General features: G+C 31.7%; 1 protein-coding gene across 1 annotated transcript; it reads left to right on the forward strand.

The window, feature by feature from the left end:
• The first annotated feature begins 271 nt into the window (after positions 1-271).
• LOC141696112 (uncharacterized) lies at positions 272-2,319 on the forward strand. The gene is made up of 5 exons (XM_074500298.1): positions 272-781; positions 923-1,231; positions 1,477-1,721; positions 1,808-1,914; positions 2,009-2,319. Exons 1-5 carry the CDS (start codon positions 272-274, stop codon positions 2,317-2,319), a joined length of 1,482 nt encoding a protein of 493 aa, XP_074356399.1.
• Positions 2,320-19,185: the final 16,866 nt, after the last annotated feature.

Here is a 19,185-nt window from a genome sequence, read left to right on the forward strand (position 1 = left end):
GCCAAAGTGATGTGGTATTTTCTGATAATCCCTAGATTTAAACGAATCTGCTGCTACTGCTAAATTAATGAGTTGGCATGCGAAGAATCGATCTAAAGATGGAAAGATGCGCCATCCATCTGATTCTCCTGCTTGGCGAAATGTAGATTGTAGGTGACCCGAGTTCGGTAGCGAGGCTAGAAATATACGCTTAGGATTAGCGGGCGATGGTATAAATCCACACAACAATGGATTAAACAATCGGTATAGCTGTTGGCCGGTCATGTTAGTAATGTATAATCTTCCTCTATGGTTATGCATGAAGAGGAAGTATATGATGTTATCGACATTGATTTCTGGCCCGTATGAGCCTGGAAATAACATTGACATATGTCTACAACCAATGATCGATGATTTAAAAAAATTATGGGAGGAAAGGGAACCAAATGTGTATGATGCACATAGCAAATCTGTCTTCACTTTAAAGGCAGTTCTTATATGGACGGTGAACGACTTCCCGGGATACGGAAATCTGTCAGGCTGCATAAATAAGGGGTATAAGGCTTGTCTAGTATGTGGTGATAACACTGTCACTAGATATTTAAGTCATAGTAGGAAAATGTGTTATCTAGGCCATCGTCGGTATTTAGATGAGCATCATCCTTATAGGAGGCAGCAGATAGCATTTGATGAACAACAAGAACTTGGTTGCGCTCCTGAGCTACTTAGCGGAGAAGAAGTATTAATGCAACAACAACAACTTGAATTTAGTTTTGGGAAGGGGGAAGGCGAAAAAGATAGAGTATGCATGGAAAAAGAAATCAATTTTCTTTGAATTGGAATATTGGAAATTTCACCACGTGCGTCATTGTTTAGATTTATGCACATCGAGAAGAATGTGTGCGATAATATAATTGGGACACTACTTAATATGAAATACAAGACTAAGGACAATATTGTCTCTCATCTTGATATGATTGATATGGGTGTAACGACTGATTTAGCCCCTGAAATAGGTGAAAAGAGGACATACTTACCTCCTTCATCTTTTACTTTGTCTAAAAAAGAAAAAAAAACTATGTTGACATCATTGTCCAATATGAAACTTCCACATGGACATGCATCAAATATCAGAAACTGTGTATCACTGATTGATATGAAGTTGTATGGGCTGAAGTCGCACGACTGCCATATCCTACTCCAGCAGTTACTACCGATTTGTATTCGTTCCGTGCTTCCAAAAAATGTTAGGGTAAGTATAATAAGATTGTGCTTTTTTTCAACTCCTTGTGCAACAAAGTCGTAGATGTGTCAAAATTGAGTAAACTCCAAGCAGATTTGATTTTGACCTTATGCGAGTTGGAAAAAATATTCCCTCCATCCTTTTTCGATGTTATGGTACATCTCACAGTCCATTTAGTAAGGGAATTACGGTTATGCGGACCAGTTTTTTATAGATGGATGTTTCCATTTAAAAGATTTAATAAAATTTTAAAGAGCTATGTCCGAAACCGATTTTATCCGGAAGGTTGTATAGCTGAAGGCTATCTGAAGGAAGAATCAGCCGAGTTTTGCACGGGGTTCTTTAGCGAGAGTAGTAGAACTGCAGGTCTTCAGAAAGATGATGACAAGTTTTCCGGTCCAGTAGGCCGTGTGACAATGAAGTCTGTTGCCGAAAAAGAACAAGATGAGGCACATTTCGCGGTCCTTCTTAATAATCCTGAAGTGGAACCATACGTTCAGTAAGTAAAATATTTATAAGTATATTTATAAGTGTATTAGTTATTTTTATTAGGTGGCTCATTCTATGTACTTGCTATATTTTCAGATTGCATAAGGAACACTTAGAAAGAATTTACCAAGGAAAAAAAGAAGAGTGTACAATGGCTTTTGGGAGAGCACAATCGACAATTTCTCGATTGGTTTTAACAAAAAGTTAGTTTACATTCTTTTTTTATTTTATTACAAATTTTTGCAAGTCGTGCATTTAATTGAAATTAACTTTAATGCATGCTTACTTTACTTGTAGGTAAGTATAGAAATGAGGAAAATTCTAAAGCCGTGTCTGAAACAATTAGATGGTTGGCTGGAAAGCCTTCATTTTCAGTGCTGATGTACGAAAGCTATATTATTGACGGGGTCCGTTACCATACGAAGGAGCGAGATAATGCTAGGGTAGTTCAAAATAGTGGTGTTACATTAGTTGCTAGGACAGTCCAAGTGTCAAGTGCTAAGGATGTAAATCCCGTAGAGTGTGATTTAACATTCTATGGGATTGTACAAGAAATATGGGAGTTAGATTACCACACATTCAAGGCCCCTTTATTTTTGTGTACATGAGCAGCCACTGATAGAGAAGTCAATTCTGATGATCTTGGTTTTACGCTCGTGAACTTCAATCGACCCGGCTACAAACATGACAAATTTGCCTCTGTTGACCAAGTCAGCCAAGTCTTTTATGTCGAGGATCCATGTGATGCAAATTGGTCAGTTGTGTTATCGTCAACAACTTGAGATTATCATGACGTGTACAATGAAGATGTGGAAGAAGAGACCTCCTGGATCCTCCCCCATTCTGTTATGATATCCCTATGCGTGATCCTACTACTTGTGATCATGATGCAAGTTTTAGCAATAAAAGACAAAATGTAGAGGATATTTGGGTAAAAAAGTCATAGAATTATAATTATTATGACTTGTACTTGTTTAATTAGTTGTATTAAAATTAAATTTCAATGAACTCTCTTTTTTGGCTCCCTGATTACACTTTGTAGTTATAATTATTATATTATGTGATAGAATTACGTGTATTTGCACCTTTTTGGCTCCCTGATTATAATGACTTGTACTTGCACTTTGTTTCATTATAAGGTTTTAATTTTGCTTTAAGTTTAATGTTATAATTATTTTGCTTTTTCTTTGAGTTTTGTTTGAAGTTATGTTAGAATTCTAAGTATTTTTCGTAATAATTAGCCTTAAATTTTGCATAATATTGTGGAATTATAGCATAACTGTGTACTTGTTTTAATTTTAATACCTTGTCCAGATTGAAGGAAGACGAGATAAATGGCACCGAAAAAGCAAAAGAAATCAGCAAAGGCAGGCTCAAAAAATAAAATAGAAAATGCATCTGGACCCGAGGTTAGAGCATCTGGTACTTGTGATAATCATGAACCGGTGGCATCAGAACCTCAACTGGAGGAGTCCGAGCAACCCGCGGTTACCTCAACTGGTGCTGTGGTAGGAAGTTCTGGAGGTACTCGAGGGGTATGCGCAATGAACAAAGTAATTGTGAAGAAAGCGCGTGGGAAAAAATTTAAAGTCACATGTGATCGGTGGGGAATTCCTAACGGGGAAACAAGGGCCCGACTGCAGTCCTATATCGGTATGTTGGCCAGGACTATAATTCCAATTGATATTGCTAATTGGACAAGTGTAGATCCTGAATTAAAATCAAAGATTTGGATAGATATTCAGGTACTCCACAACCCCTTCAATTTTTTTGCACTTGTTCTGTTAATTTCTTAATTTAAAATTATTATTATTCCTTGTGTTTTTTGCCAGTCAACATTCAAAGTTGGTCCACACTGTGAGGACATTATCCTAAAGACTGCGGGCTCTAAATGGCGACAATTTAAAATCAATTTGACGAGGAAGTTCGTGCTTCCGTTTGTTGGAGACAAGAAGAAACTGAATAAGTCACCTAAGAGATATGCTTTTGTCAGTAAGTCAACATGGAAGAATTTTGTGAAGCAAAGGACTGATCCTAGCTGGACGGTATATTTTATTTTATTGGACTTTTGTAATTCTCCAACTTTTTTTCCCTTTCCTGTTAATTTTGCACATCAGTTTATGTAATTCTATAAATTTGTTTGTAGGGAGTTCAAGAAGCGCAGAGTGAAAGGGTTTCGCAGAGAAAGTGTCACAATTGCTTGTCTAGAAAGGGCTATATTGGTCTAAAGGAAGACGAAGTAAGAACAAAGTCATTACTGTCTTATTAAAAAAATTGCATTTTTAATATTTTACTACACATTTTGAATATATCAAAAAAGGAAAATTGCAGCCGAAAGAAGAACCCGGTAGAGCAATTTTTTGGCAAAAAGCTCGGAAGCGGAAAAATGGCGAAGAGGTCGAAGAGGTCGATGAAGACATGGCTGCTGTATGCGAAAAAATTGTAAGTGTTCATGTATGATTATGTTAATCCTGTTGGGTTTTTTTTAATTATTTTTCATACTTAGTATTGTTTTTTAATTATGATAAAGATTGAAGATAGAATTATTAATCTTTACAATCGAAGGAACAATCTGATTAGCCGAGCTAGATGAACAATTCGGAAAATGAAGAAGAAGAATTAACAGAGAGAGATAAAGAGAGAAAGAGATGAGAAGAGAGACTAAATTTTTAACATTTTTTATTCATAACCCAAATCCGAGTTTAGCATATCAGAGTTTATAGCATATCAGAGTTTAGCATATCAGAGTTTATAGCATATTAGAGCTTAGCATATTAGAGTTTATTATTTTTTCCTTGTCAGCAATATGACAATGCACTTGCTGTAACAAATTATCGGCATGGTTGTTTTATGATTATGTTAATCCTGTTGGATTTTTTTAATTATTTTCATACTTAGTATTGTTTTTTAATTATCGGCATGGCTGTTGTATCATCATGTTATGTTTAGTATTATTTTTTAATTATCGACATGGTTGTTAATACTTCTGTAATTTTTTGCAATATCAATAGAATGCTCTGTTGGAAAAAAAGAAGAAGGGTGAAATAGAATTTTCTGGAGGTGAAGACGTTTTGACTACAGCTTTGGACAGTCGTGAACATTCAGGAAGGGTTCGGGTTATTGGAGGGTACGTAACTAAAGAGGTGAAAAGGTCGATAAAAAGATGCAGGCTCTTGAGGCAGAGATTGCTGAGTTGAAGGCAATGATGGCTTCAGGGATCGCTCTTCACTCCCCAATCATGTCGAAAAAGGCAAGTCATCAGCCAGAAAAAGCATTTGTAGTGGCCTGCAGTGATGATGATGGCGACGTTGATGAATGTGTTCCAACACCTGCACCTCCTGGAGTTTTGGTAATTTATCAATAACTTACTATTTTTTTTAATTATTATTATGCAGTAATGATTTCTTTTGAACTTGGTACTATATATTTCGTATTTATGTTTGTTTTTTTTGTATGTATTAGGGGCAGAGATCGTGTGAGCTATCCGTCAACATGATAGACAACAAGGTTGCTTTTGGTATGGTGTACCCTGGCAAGGATAAAGAAAAAGTGCATGAAATTGATATACCACTTGGATATAAGTGTGTATCTATCGATGGGCTACTCAAACCAGATGCGTTGCTTCCGGTGCCGGTACGTGGCGAAATGGTGACAGTCCACGATGCACTTGGCTCCTTTTTAGCATGGCCTGAATGACTAATTAGCTACACAACTCCAGCGGTATGAGGATATTTAAATTGTTGTCTGGATTTTAAAATTAAAAAATGCTTTTGTCTGGATTTCAAATTTTGGTTGTTTAATTGTCTACAGATTAAGAAAAAAGAAAGGAAGCAGCTAGGTACAAAGCCAGGTCTAGATTTGAATAATTTGAAGTCGGATTTTTTGGAAGCAAAACCAAGTGCAAAAGTGCCAAAAGGCTTTAACTTACTCTATAAGCATGTTGTTACATGGATGAAGACTACTGGGGTTTCGATACAAATTAAATGCGAAAAAGAAGTGTTGGGACATGAGAAAGTAATTTACCTGTTACATGAGAATGTTCAGGAGGTGTTGGAGTTTGAAATGCTAGGGCAAACTGTACTTGCATCTTACGTGGCGTAAGTTTGTTTTTTTTTCCTTTTTTCAATTTCAGTAATTTTGCGTTTCAGGTTTGTTTAATTATGTCTTTTGGTAGGTACTTGCATTCTGAGATAAGTGAACGACCAGAATTGGCGGAGATGTTTGCTTTCATTGATCCAGGATCCACTTATCACTTGAATGCATAATTTGAAACTTACATCGTGAACCGGTTGAAAGAGGGTAACCCGGATTGACTATTCTTCTTGCCGTACAATCAGAAGTAAGTTCTTACTTTGTGATATTAAAAAGCTGAATAGTACGTAAACTAGTATATAATGTGTGAAATTTGTCTTTGACATATTTTTTAATAAAAACAGTATGCATTGGATTTTGGCCATTATTTGGGAAGGTGAAATATATTTTCTTAATCCTCTCCCTCACCCAGTACAGTTTCCAGATCTAGAAAAGGCATTATCGAGGTAATTTTGTTTTTCCTGCAACATTTGATGAGAACTTTTGATAATCTGTGGTCTTATATCAGTTTATTTAAATGATGCAAGGCATTGAAAAGTTTTAATTCTGAAACTGTTAGGGGCAATCACAAGCCATCCAAAGCAAAATTTCTAAGTGTAAGCACTTTTTTGTGCTTTCGTAATTATGGTTAATAAGTAGTTTAGTTCAGTTGTAATTTTTTTCTTTGGAACAGGGGTCTCCTAAGAAACCTGGTGGCACGGCATGCGCTTATATAGTCATGCGCTACATGAAAGAAATCATCAATGACAGTAGATTGACTTTTACTACAAAGGTGTGCATCCTTGTTTTGGCATTGAGATTATATAAAGGTCCACTTTTCATTTTATAAAAATAAAGTTTGTTTGAATTTTTCAGTGGCTACAGAAGACTCGGATGTGTTACACCGAGGAGCAGCTTGATGAAGTACGTGTTGAAGCTCTCAAATATATCCAAGAGCACATCTGAACAGTTTCTAATGCTACTTTAGTTTTGGACAGGTTGTGTAGATCTGAACATTTGATATTATGATTGTGGACTAGCTAGTGCATGTAGTTATTTAGGAGTTGGTTTTGCGGATTGATAGATGTTTATTTTGCGGATTGGTAGATGTTGGTTATCCGGATTGATGATGTCGATTTTGCGGATTGATATTTGTTGGACGTATGTTGTGAATGGTACTTATGGCTCGATTACGGATATTTCAAATGCGCGTGCAATTTTAAAATTTTGTGTTTGCGTATATAGACATTAGTTTTATTTATGATGCCTTGAAAAGTAATGTCTATTGGTAACATCCACATCATATTTTTTGTAAAACTGATGTCTAAAACTTTTATTAACATCAATTTTTTCATTGCAAAAGCGATGTCTACAAATATAATATACATCACTTCTATAAATAAAAAGATGATGTTGAAAATAGTATGATATCGCTTTTTTATAAATAAAACCGATGTCTATATAGAAAAAGACATCGCCTAAAAGTGATGTCTAAGATGCAATAACACATCAGTTTTATTTTTAAAAAAATGATGTCTTTAAGTCAATAGACATCGCCCAAAACCGATATCTAATATATCTTTGGACATCAGTTTTTAAAAAAAAACCGATGTCTAACAGTTTAAAGACATCGTTTTTAGGCGATATTTAAGGTATTCTTAGACATCAAAACTGATTTAAAAACTGATGTCTAAACCTTTTTTTTGTTGTGTTAGCAATTCTTCAATGGCTTGTACTTGATGTAATTATCACATAAAATAATATAGTTTAACACATTTTGTAAAAATAGGATCTCAAACATCAGAAAATTGCTAAAAACTGATGTTTATATAATCAAAATCACAACATACACTGCTAGCCAAAACAGATTAAGACTACCAACGACATACTTAAAAGAATTGGATTGATTTTTCACCATATAAGTCAACATACAATATGACAATACTATATGAAAAATACCCAATATTAATCAATAAACAATGTTATCATGAGATTATATTGTCAATCCTAAACTAATCTTAATAACTATTTTCATAGAATCATAAATGTAGGCTATTGACTATACTTATTTGTATATAAACATGAGCATGATTGAACAAATCGAAGATAGTAAACATCTATTGGAGATTGATATTGAATCATTGCGTTCTTAATTGAAGGATAGAGTAGAAACATACCTCCATGACAAATGTTGAATGATCATATGGAAAAGTTTTCATCCGATGCTCCATGCAGAGTTGGATTGCGGTTTAGTTGTAGTATTCACTTTGAATGGGGTTTTGCATGTAAGGGTTTATTTTGATCAAGATACCAAAAACTATTGAACCACTAAAAAGTCAAACAACATGCATCTCTATGTGTAATTATGATTTGTGTTTAATTAGTTGGAAAGATGTAATAAAAGAATTATAAGTTATTACATAATTATGAATATTAAGTAAGATCACATAATATAGTTACATAATTATGAATATGTTAAAAATAACATTTAAAAGAGCAAGTAAATATTATTTATCTACTAACAAAAAAACATTTATTATTTTTAGAACAATATGCTGCAATCTTATCATAAAAGTTAATAATTCGTGAATTATTTTTCCCAATAAGTTTATTTGACTGTACATGTCCTTATTACAGATTATGAAAAATACTATTTATTCGAGATTTTTAATTTCTCAATATTATGTTATTAAGTTTTAAGTTTGGTATTTTACGCCATTAGATCTTCACAATACACAGTTCAAATAACCAGAATTCGTAATAGAGTATTATGTGTCATTTTGTTATACATGTTCACTCATCTTCCCATGCTAAAAATACAATTGATATCTTTTTTATTCTTTGTCGGATTATATATCTTTTTGCAATAAGATGTTTTGTAAGTGTAATTTGATTAAAAAAAATAATAGATGTATAAAAGAAACATAGATATTTCAATTAATTATTGATCAACAAATTATTTTAAACTAAAATATTGTTATCAAATATTTGTACATATTTTTTTTATCTTAGGTATCCCGTATCCGCTACCCTTCGGCTGCGCACCGGGTAAACCTTACGGGCTCACGCAATAGCCTGCAAATCACGTGATCGAAGGTAAAGCGCATTTAAGCGATAAGCTTTTAAATTGTCCTCCCTTGGGGTTCAATGTAAACTATATTTTGAAGAATTTTTGAGACTTAATATGCTCTTACTACTGATTACAGACATTACTACTTATTCGAGCTAATTAATATGCAAAATAATTTTTCAGGCGAAGTTTTATCTTTTGTTTTTACGCCATAATGTCATCGCAATATTATGCCCATATAAGAATAACAAAAAAAACTATTGTTCTTTTTAAAATAATATGCTGCGATCTTAACATAGAAGTTGACAATTCGTGTTTTTTTTACAAAAAGTTTATTAGACTGAATATGCCCTTATTACGGATTATAAATATTACTATTTATTCGAGATTTTTAATTTATGAATATTCTGTTATTAAGTTTTAAATTTTGTATTTTACGGCATAATATTCTCACAATACACATTACTAAGGACCTTCGACTTTAATAGATTATTATGTGTCCTTTTGTTATATATGTTCACTCATCTTCCCATGCTAAATTTGTAATAGCTTTCAATATACAATTGGTATCATTTTCTTTATTTGGAGCCGGATTATATATATTTTTGCAATTTGATTTTTTGTAATTGTAATTGGATTAAAAATAATAATATACGTCTAAGACAAACGTAGATATTTCAATTAATTATTGATCAAGAAAATGTTTTGAAATAAAATATTGTTATGAAATTTTGGTACATATTAAACTGTCAACTTTGGATTTTTTAAGATTTAATATGCTCTTACTACGGATTACAGACATTACTGCTTATTCGAGCTAATGAATATGTAGAATAATTTTTCTTACGAAGTTTTAACTTTTGTATTTTACGCTATAATATCATCACAATACAAATTATAAATTACCATTGACTTTAATAGAATATGCATAATCTGAAATTATTAATAAATTAAAATGTGTAATCGGCTCACTTACGTGTTCACTGTATATGTATATTAATATGATATGTTATATTGTAATAATAAATTTCTCATATCTACTGAATGCATTCGCTTAGCTTTGTCTACGTCAATCGTTTTGTTGGTAAAATAATATTTTTGACAGATTTGCATAAGTAATTACCAAGTTATAAATCAATGTATCATTATGCTTTTGATCAAATCTACAAAATGAATTGATTAAGCCTCCTATTATGAACTTCTAAGGTTGAAAAATATATTGTATGTGTACTTGATACTAATTAATTGTGAAAGATTTTAGGTCTAGTTTACACTTAATTCCTTTTTTCAATAATAGGACAATGATATTCAATAATCGTCAATCATTATGTTCACGATTCTGTGCAACAACTAATAATTTGATTTATGAAATCATCAAAAGAAAATTAACAATTAAAATATACATATTTTGGTACAATCAAAATATCAAGAAGTATCAGATTCTCACTCCATGATTGACTTTATATATTTCAGAGTAACTAACTTCATTCCATATTAATAGCCTGACATATCACATATAACAACTTTGGCGGCATAAAATATGTAATCTGATCATATCTCTAAATTAAAGTTGTAGATATGCATCTAAATCTTTTTCATAGCATTTTATTTTAATTACGCTATTGTCATAGTTGTTCCTGTATTATAACTCAGAGCTGCAGAAGAAAAGTTGCATACCACATCTTGCAAGCATCATGGGTTAGTATTCTGCATACAATTTGTATTACATGGTGAACGATTATGAATTCTGGAATTTACTACTATGTTATCTTTTAATATAGATTTCAAAATTCAATTCTTTCAGCTCCAGTTATAGTTCATTCGCTTTCTTCACTGGACATTTACAGCTGAAACTTGAGGATACGAGTTCGAGTCACAAGATTGTGGCATACTAATAATAGAGAAGGAGTCTTTGTTGGGTGTAATTTGATTCTTTTGGACCCTCAGGTAATTAATGTTTAAAACATATCGTTTTACGTTGTCACGTTTATAGTTTTGAGTATACAATTGTAACCTACATGTTTTCCTGTTTGTAAGAATGATCATATGCAGGCTTTTGTTAGAGCTGATATATGGAACTCTTTTAACAACACTATTGTTGAGGGTCAGATGTATGAAATAACAAATTTCATTACTACCCACGCATCTGGTATCTTGAGGACTGTTCGTTCTACGCTAAAAATTGTTTTCACACTTTTAACCACAGTCCAAACTATGTATCCAAATGACTTAGACCAGATTTTCATAGAGAGGCACAATTTTGAATTTGTTAGTTTACCTTAGTTGGCTATAAATTCTGAATCTTATGCTCTCGACAGGACATTCGTCATAGGTATCAATAAATTTCATATGCTTTATACTAACACAGCGATGTAAAAAGTCCATTTGTTTTAGTTATATGACATTGTTCTTGATTAGATATCATTAGAGTTGTTGCTGATCTCCAGCCAAGGGTGAACACTGAAACAATTTTTGGAGGCCTCTTATACGATTCAATGTTACTCAAGGACTAGAGTAAGAATTAAGTTACACGTTTCAAAAAATTATTGAATTAATGTATCTACTTAAATTTAATTTTTTTTTCGATCCAATGTGTTTTGTTACAAGGGTTTCTTTTAAAGTGGATATATGGGGTGCATTGACTGAAAGTATGACTTCACTGTACGAAGATGGGGAAGAGACACCGATCATTATTGTTTTGTCAAGTGCCAAAGTTATCATGTACAAAGGTAAAATTTATGGAGTTAAGATAGTTTATTATATTATTTAGTTAGGCAAGTACATTGTACGTTTGTAACATGTTTGTTTTGGTTGTAAGGCGTCGCTATTATCACTAATACTCCAGCCTCTAAATTCTATATTAACCCGGGAGTCCAGGAGGTTTTTAACTTCAGGCATTGGTATATGTAAAAAGATTCAAATAAAACTTTGTACTTTAACTGTTTTTGGGTATAAATGTCTTAATACATTTATGTGTATTACAAGCTTGAGAAAATGTATGATGGTGCCGATAGTGATTGCTGAATAAAATAAGGTTAATATATAGCATTTGTTTGCAAAGTAATGTACTTATTGAACATGAGTTAGTAAATATATGAAATTATGAAATTAAATATTGTAACTTATTTATTACATTTTCCATTACAGGAGGAAAGATTTTAAGGTGATTTTTGATATCGGAAAGAAAATGCATCGCATGGATGCCGTATCAAAGAAAACTTTTTATTTCAATCAGAATTTTCGTTAAGGATATCTAAATAAGTTTTAGAGACAAGTCAATATTTATGTGTAGTTCTGTTTTGTTACAAAACTTAAAAAATTTTGACGGTTTTTTAGATGGTTTGAATGTACACCCTTAATAATTTCTGTTTATTGGACAACTTTATTTGCCTTATTATCATCCTGTGCATTTTCAGCATTTTGTACTGTATCTTCTATATCCAAATCAACCGCCTCTTCATTCTTCGCATGACTATCAAACACAGCATGTTTGTTCTGCGTTTAACTATTTAAATGGATTGCTCAAATCCCTAATTCTAACATTTGATGCTAAATATTCTATCAACGTTTAACTATATAAATGTAGTACATGTTTTTAGATATTGTTGAAAGAAAATCATTGGATACGAGATACATACCAAAGCGGACTTAATCACGTTTGTTTGGCTTCTATTTTGGTAATTTGAGTACAAAAAATGGTAATATCAAATTGACGAAATAAAAAGTCGAAGTAAAATTAAAAGAAAAATATTCGTCATATTTTGTCTTAATTATCATACCTGTTAAGTTTTTTATTTTTGCAATAGATGTTTAGTAGGAGATCAGTACTGAAAATATTATACTAGACGACCTATTATAATTTTAAGGTCGTATACATTGTTATACCACGTCAACTTATTCTAATTATTTTCAGAATATTGGATTACTTATGCAGAACCCAAATCCTAACAAACTCATATGTAAATATTTCACCAACTGGATTAACATCTATCATGTACCTAAATCCATGGTTGACATACTAATCCTCTTACATATATGGTTAACTTATATTCTATGAGTGTTTAATTTGTTTAGCCCTTTAAAAATTATTTGGTTGTTGTTAATCTTTCTCATGGATGACATGGAAAATAATCTTGCATCAGTTGATAGCACTAGGACTGATTGGAGGGTTCGTGTACGTATTACTCGAATGTGACCTTCATTTTCTCACATTCAACAATTTTGAGGTGTTAATCTAATTTTGCTTGATTCAGAGGTAATGTCGTTCACTTTATAAAGTAGTAGATATGATCAATGTTTATATAGAAGAGTTTCTTAATGAGCCAATGTTATGCAGGATTGTCATGTCTTTGCATTTGTGAATCCCGTGATTTGGCATGATGTTAGCAATATCATACTTGAAGGAAATGCATATGATATCACAACTTTATAGTAATAGAGCCTGCTGGACTTTTGAGACCTGTATCTTCTGATAAGATTATTGTTTTCACACATGATACCATTGTCCATCCGGTTCCTTTTGAAGTAAATACCATTCCAAGGCACAAGTTTGAACTGAAGACTATTCCTGAGATTTCTGAACTTGCAATGTCACTTTCTGAACATGTGCCCCTGTACATGCTATAGGTATTTTTGTATCTTATCACATAATTGTTTTTATTTTAAATGATCCTTTAAAAATTCTAATTATATGACATTGCATAGATATTGTTGGAATGATTCAAAACATTGAACCAGTAAAGGAAGTTTATACACGATTTGGTGAGAAAAAGTTTCTTCGTTTTGAGTTATTTGATGGCAGGTAAGACCATCATTTCACTATTAAATGTAGTTTCGATCAGTGTTTTCCAATGTTGATATGATTGTCTATCTTTGTTTCCATATCAGCAACGTGGTTAAGATTTGTGTTTGGGATCAATTTACTGATGATGTAGCTAATGCGCTAGAAGGAAATGTTGTGTATCCTCCAATAGTGATCTTGACAACAATGAGGCCACTAATCCATAATGGTTCCATTTACTTTCAATCTACATATCTTTACTACAAACTATAATTTTTTTTTCATGGTGTAAACTAAAGATTATTGGTATACTGCGTCTAATAGGTTCGCTGCAGATAAGAAATTCATCATGTTCGCAGATTTATTTCAATATCAATCATCCGGCTGTGGAAGTGTTGAGGCAAAGGTATAAACACTTTTTGTATAATGTAAATTATTACTATTGGGAGATATATAAACATGATTGAGTTGTATAAATTCTGATGAACATGCTCTGTACTATTGTGTTTACAGGATACTTGGTGGAGCAGTCTAAATAAACTACTTTTGGCGTGAAGTCTTCCCTATGCATTTGCATTCAAGTTATTGATAATAAGTTTTAGGCATATTGTATTCTGGAATGTCTGCTATTTTGCATTACATTTGAGTTTTTATTATTTCAAAGATTATTGTTTTGAGATTTCAATATTCAGCCAAACTTTCTCTTATGAATTGAAATTAATTTTAATGTAGACTCATATGAATGTTTTACTCATATAATCATTTGTTATATGTCATTGATAAAATCAATGTTTACTTATGAGATGTAAATATAATTTTACATTTTTTTATTACAAATGGGAATACTATAAAAAAAATGAGACTCTTTTACATGTACATTGGAAGACAATGATGTAATATGAATTTAGATCACAACAATGTTCACTTTGATCCAATAATCTTACAAACACTTTTTGCATAATAACATTGTTACTAATTTATAGTAACGTTGATCACGCAATAACATACTAACATTTTTCTAAAAATCTACTGAAATATGAATCATATATTGCGACTATAATCATCCATTAATATGCGAATTCTAATGATTGCTTCAATCAACTTATCAGCCTGACCATTCAAATTAGCAAGATGTTCCTTCCACCCACAGCCAAACTTTTGAAAGCCATTCATCATTTCTGCAGCGTTTAGTTTCAAGGTTGTCTCATGACCACGCAGAGAGGTGGATGTATCGCCTAGGAATCTGAGTGGATTTCCCATATAAGATGGAGGAATTTGGTCACTACTTTGGGATGATTCTCCATATTTTTATTTAATCCATTCTGTAAAATATCTTCTATATTGCTGTAAAGGAGAGAGATAAAATTATTAAGCACACGTCCAGATATTGGTAAGACATGAAAACAAATAGACATGTAAAGAAAATTTTAACTGTTCCTGGAGGCCAACCGAACGAGAAAACAAATCAGATTGCCTACGTTCCATGGATGCATACAACTCTGAGAAGAAAATATTTGCATCTTCCAAATCAGTGTTGAAATCTGCGCAAGTGACAACCAATTTGTTAAATTCTTCCATTGCCACATTTTTAATCCCTGACCATCGTTTCCTCTTTGCACTGCGTGAAGTCATTTTTGACGCTGTATAAGAGAAGGTGTAAGAGAGGGTGTTTCTATTAATGTGATTGTATGTGTGAGGTCATGTACCTTTCCCTTATAAAAGCACCAAATGTTGATAACTGCCTGTTCTAAAATGTGCAGTTAAATAACTGCAAGTTATTTAACTAAAACTTTGATAACTACAAGTCTCTATATCTCTCATCATAAGCACTAATCTAGGAGTGAGTCTTTGACAACCAATATTCTCTCCCCAATTCATCATCAAAATACTCACAAATGTAAAAATTTATGACCAAATGTAAACAGGTTCAAATATGAAACACAAAAAGACTTTTATAACGAAAAGTACCATGACACAAACGCATAAACCATTTGTATCTGATTGGTATTATATAGAAAAAATATTAAGTGCTTATGATTTTACATCAAAACTATCATCAATCTCAATTACTTCTTCAGAGCATGAAGCAAACATGAAATCTTCAAAGCAGTATGTTTCATAACAATGACGAAGGTGATTCATCCATGCCGTATCATAAACAGAAATCTGAAAGTCTGAATTACCAAAATATTTAAAAAAACATAATATTACCCTCACGTACAACATACTTACGTAAAAACTGATTCATCCCATAAATCTTCTTCTCCGCAAAACAAAATTTAAAATTTGCACTTATCCCATCACTGATAAAAATCTTTAAATTATTGGCAAGTTTTGTACCATGATGACAGTAAAACACATGTGGTACTTCCTGTATAGTAAGGTTATCAATTACTGTAAGAACTCATTTTAGTGATTGACTCCTTTTAAAATAAGAACAAAGTACAAACATACCAGTTCCCCGAAGTGTAACGTATGATATGTAATAACCTTAAAAAACTTGGCATAATGCTGAACATCATCTGCCTCACCTGTTAAAATACAACACGGGAAACAATTTCAAAATCTCAGGTTTTTAAATAGAAGCTGTTAAAGACAACATACCTCCATAAGTTCCATCTTTTGGAATGACAGATTCATCAAAAACACATATGTTAAACTTCAGTGTTTCGTCAGTATGGTAGAGAGCAATGGTATCACCAATTTTAATTTGTGTATCTCGAATGAACCAATTCCACTCATCAGTAAAAAAGACTGCGCCAGGAACCCATTTTACATGTATAGGCCATTCTTGATCCTCAAAACAAAATGTAATGATCGGAGACTTTTAACATAACCCCAATTTATCGCATGTATCTGAATTGATAACCTAGAAGGAACAAAACTATTAGAGACAACACATTAAAAAAATGACAATGTTTTAAAATAAATTTATAATATGGAGGTTTATTTGTTACTTCTGTGAATGATGTGCCCAACAAATATTTGTCTTCAATAAGTATGTGCTGAACAGTGTAGAAATTAGTTGTAGCATTATAACAAAAAGTGGTACTCGGTCTTTCTAGCTCGGTATCAGTCCGGGTCAAGTCAGAATCCCATCCCACTTTCGTATATTTCATTTCCACCGCATATGGATTATATACTTGAAATTTGAACTGCGCTCCTCCTTCATATTCTAGTAGAACCATGTGGTGGGGCTTCATTAAGTAGAAATTCATCATATTATACATATTTTGGATGCTCTTAGAGTTTCTCGGATATTTTTCTGTCCAAACAATATTTAAGGGTCCTAACAACTTAACTTCACCAGGGAGGTGACTCCCATATTTTACATAAAATGGCAATGGCAGAAACTGCATAATTTGAAAAAAATAAGCAAAACAGATACTCTAATATATAACAATTACAATTATCATATAATGAGAAATTGAACTTTAACAAAGTACAGAGCTACATTCTAATACATACCAATTCCCCCTTTCTGTAATAATTACCCATATTTGTACAAACAAAACATATCTGAACTTCTTTTAGGTCCATTTTTGCATCAATTTACATTCAACGATCAATCGAACATCAAATTCTTATTCTAACAATGATAATACGTAAAAGAGAATTGAACAACTTACTTCTTTCAGAATGAGTACCCCCAATGAAATGGTATGGATTAGTTATTGTACTGAATGCAACACTTCAACCTCTAAGCATAAATTCCTTGAATCAGCTTCAAATTGAAAGAGAGAGTATGTGAATTGTGAATTCTAAGTGAGTTTTGTCTGTTTCAAATTGACAGTGTATGAATTGTAATTGAGCTATGTTGATTTGCTTTTTTCTTTTTGTTTTTGGAATATGTTTGTGTATTATTCAATTATTTTGTCCATCCTAAAACCTAATTTTAAATGTTAAATTCATATTATACTTTTCTTTATAAATTGTATGGAAATATAAATGCTCTATTAATGTATTTTAATTAAAATCAAAAAATTCTATAATTATGTTTTATACCATTATATTTCAGTGAAAAATAAACTATTCAAATGGTAAAAAAATGGTAAAAATATTTATTTGGTGTGAATCGTAAATATTAAAAAAAAAAATTAGCTAACACGCGTAACTGACTCATCAAATTGGAAAGGTCATTTTACGTTCCCAGGTACTAATATACAATAAAGACAATTAACCAACAAAATTCATTTAGCACATAATTTATAATTACAACACAAAATTATACTTTATTCACTTGATCACGTTGCGAAATTCCCAGTCACTACAATATGGTTTGCTCAAATGCATGATTATAACATTTGATACAAAATATTCTATCAACTCAAACTCAATTCCTAAGTTTTAAATATAGTTCATTTCATCTATAAATGTAAAATCATTATATGTTTACTTAATAGTTATTTGATTTTATGATATGAAGAACATGCATGGATGAATAAAATCATATTCGAACAATTACTTAATCACTCATCACTAATGTTCAACAAACTTAAAGCTATACACAGAAGTATCATATGTTAAACACAAACTCAAAAAAAATCAATGATGTAAGGGTGCATATAGAGGAGGAAGTAACAAAATGGACCGGGTGAATAACAATAATACCTCCGTTTTTTATTCAAGTGATAGTTACTCTGTAGTTGTAGTAAAAATAATAACTGAAACTTTTTGGTGCCTCATAAAAGAATATGAGATGTGTCAATTGTATTTCAATTTGGCCACAATTTGGTATCTATACATTTTTTTCATATAATTAAACCACATTAAGTAATTTATCCTATTGTCTAATTTAAAATTTTTGTTTTTCTCTTATATATTAGCAACAAAAAAATAAAACTAACATCATATCACAACTATTCGTGACAATACTATTTGAGATACTTTTACCTAAACTCAACACCATGATTTCCAGCGAAAAATAAAATATTCAAATTATAAAAAAGAAATGGTGAAATAATTTATTTAGTGCTAATCGTAAAAAATAATAAAATTAACATTTTTTTGCTAACAGGCGTTAGCAAGCGGGCAAAGGTCCCTGGTTAGTTAAAATGAGTAGTATCAACAAATTATACGTATAAATAAAGGAACCCACCCCCATAAATTTATATGCATTGTTTAAAATTACCTTTCGTAGAGCTTCTTCTACTACAGTGGTTTAAGGGTAAATAAAAACAATTATATAGTATATATAGGGTGTTTGACATTAAACTTAAAAAAATATGTAATTTAGTGGAAAAAATAAGAAAAATGGATGAAGTACGAGGACCAATAATTATTTAATATATAAAATAAATGTGTGTAAGTAAAGTAGTAAATATAAGTGAATGTAATTAAATTTTATATTATAGAACTTTACTATTTTTAGAATGTATACAATTGAATGAGACATCTCAAAAATGAAACTCTATAGAAACCAACGGTACAAAGGAAGTATCATTTTAATCCAAAGTATTATACACATTAATAAAGGAGAGCATTAATATATTATAACTACTAGCTTGAATCCCGTGCGAGGTTCCTGTAAATATTTAACTTTTTTTATTCCCT

This window comes from Apium graveolens, chromosome 11 (assembly GCF_009905375.1).
Source record: "Apium graveolens cultivar Ventura chromosome 11, ASM990537v1, whole genome shotgun sequence".
In the NCBI taxonomy this organism is placed as follows: domain Eukaryota; kingdom Viridiplantae; phylum Streptophyta; class Magnoliopsida; order Apiales; family Apiaceae; genus Apium; species Apium graveolens.

Coding starts and splice junctions, on each gene's coding strand:
- LOC141696112 (XM_074500298.1), top strand. CDS start 272: ATGTATAATCTTCCTCTATGGTTATGCATGAAGAGGAAGTATATGATG. Junction 1,722..1,807: donor GAAGTGGAACCATACGTTCA/GTAAGTAAAATA, acceptor CTATATTTTCAG/ATTGCATAAGGAACACTTAG. Junction 1,915..2,008: donor TCGATTGGTTTTAACAAAAA/GTTAGTTTACAT, acceptor CTTTACTTGTAG/GTAAGTATAGAAATGAGGAA.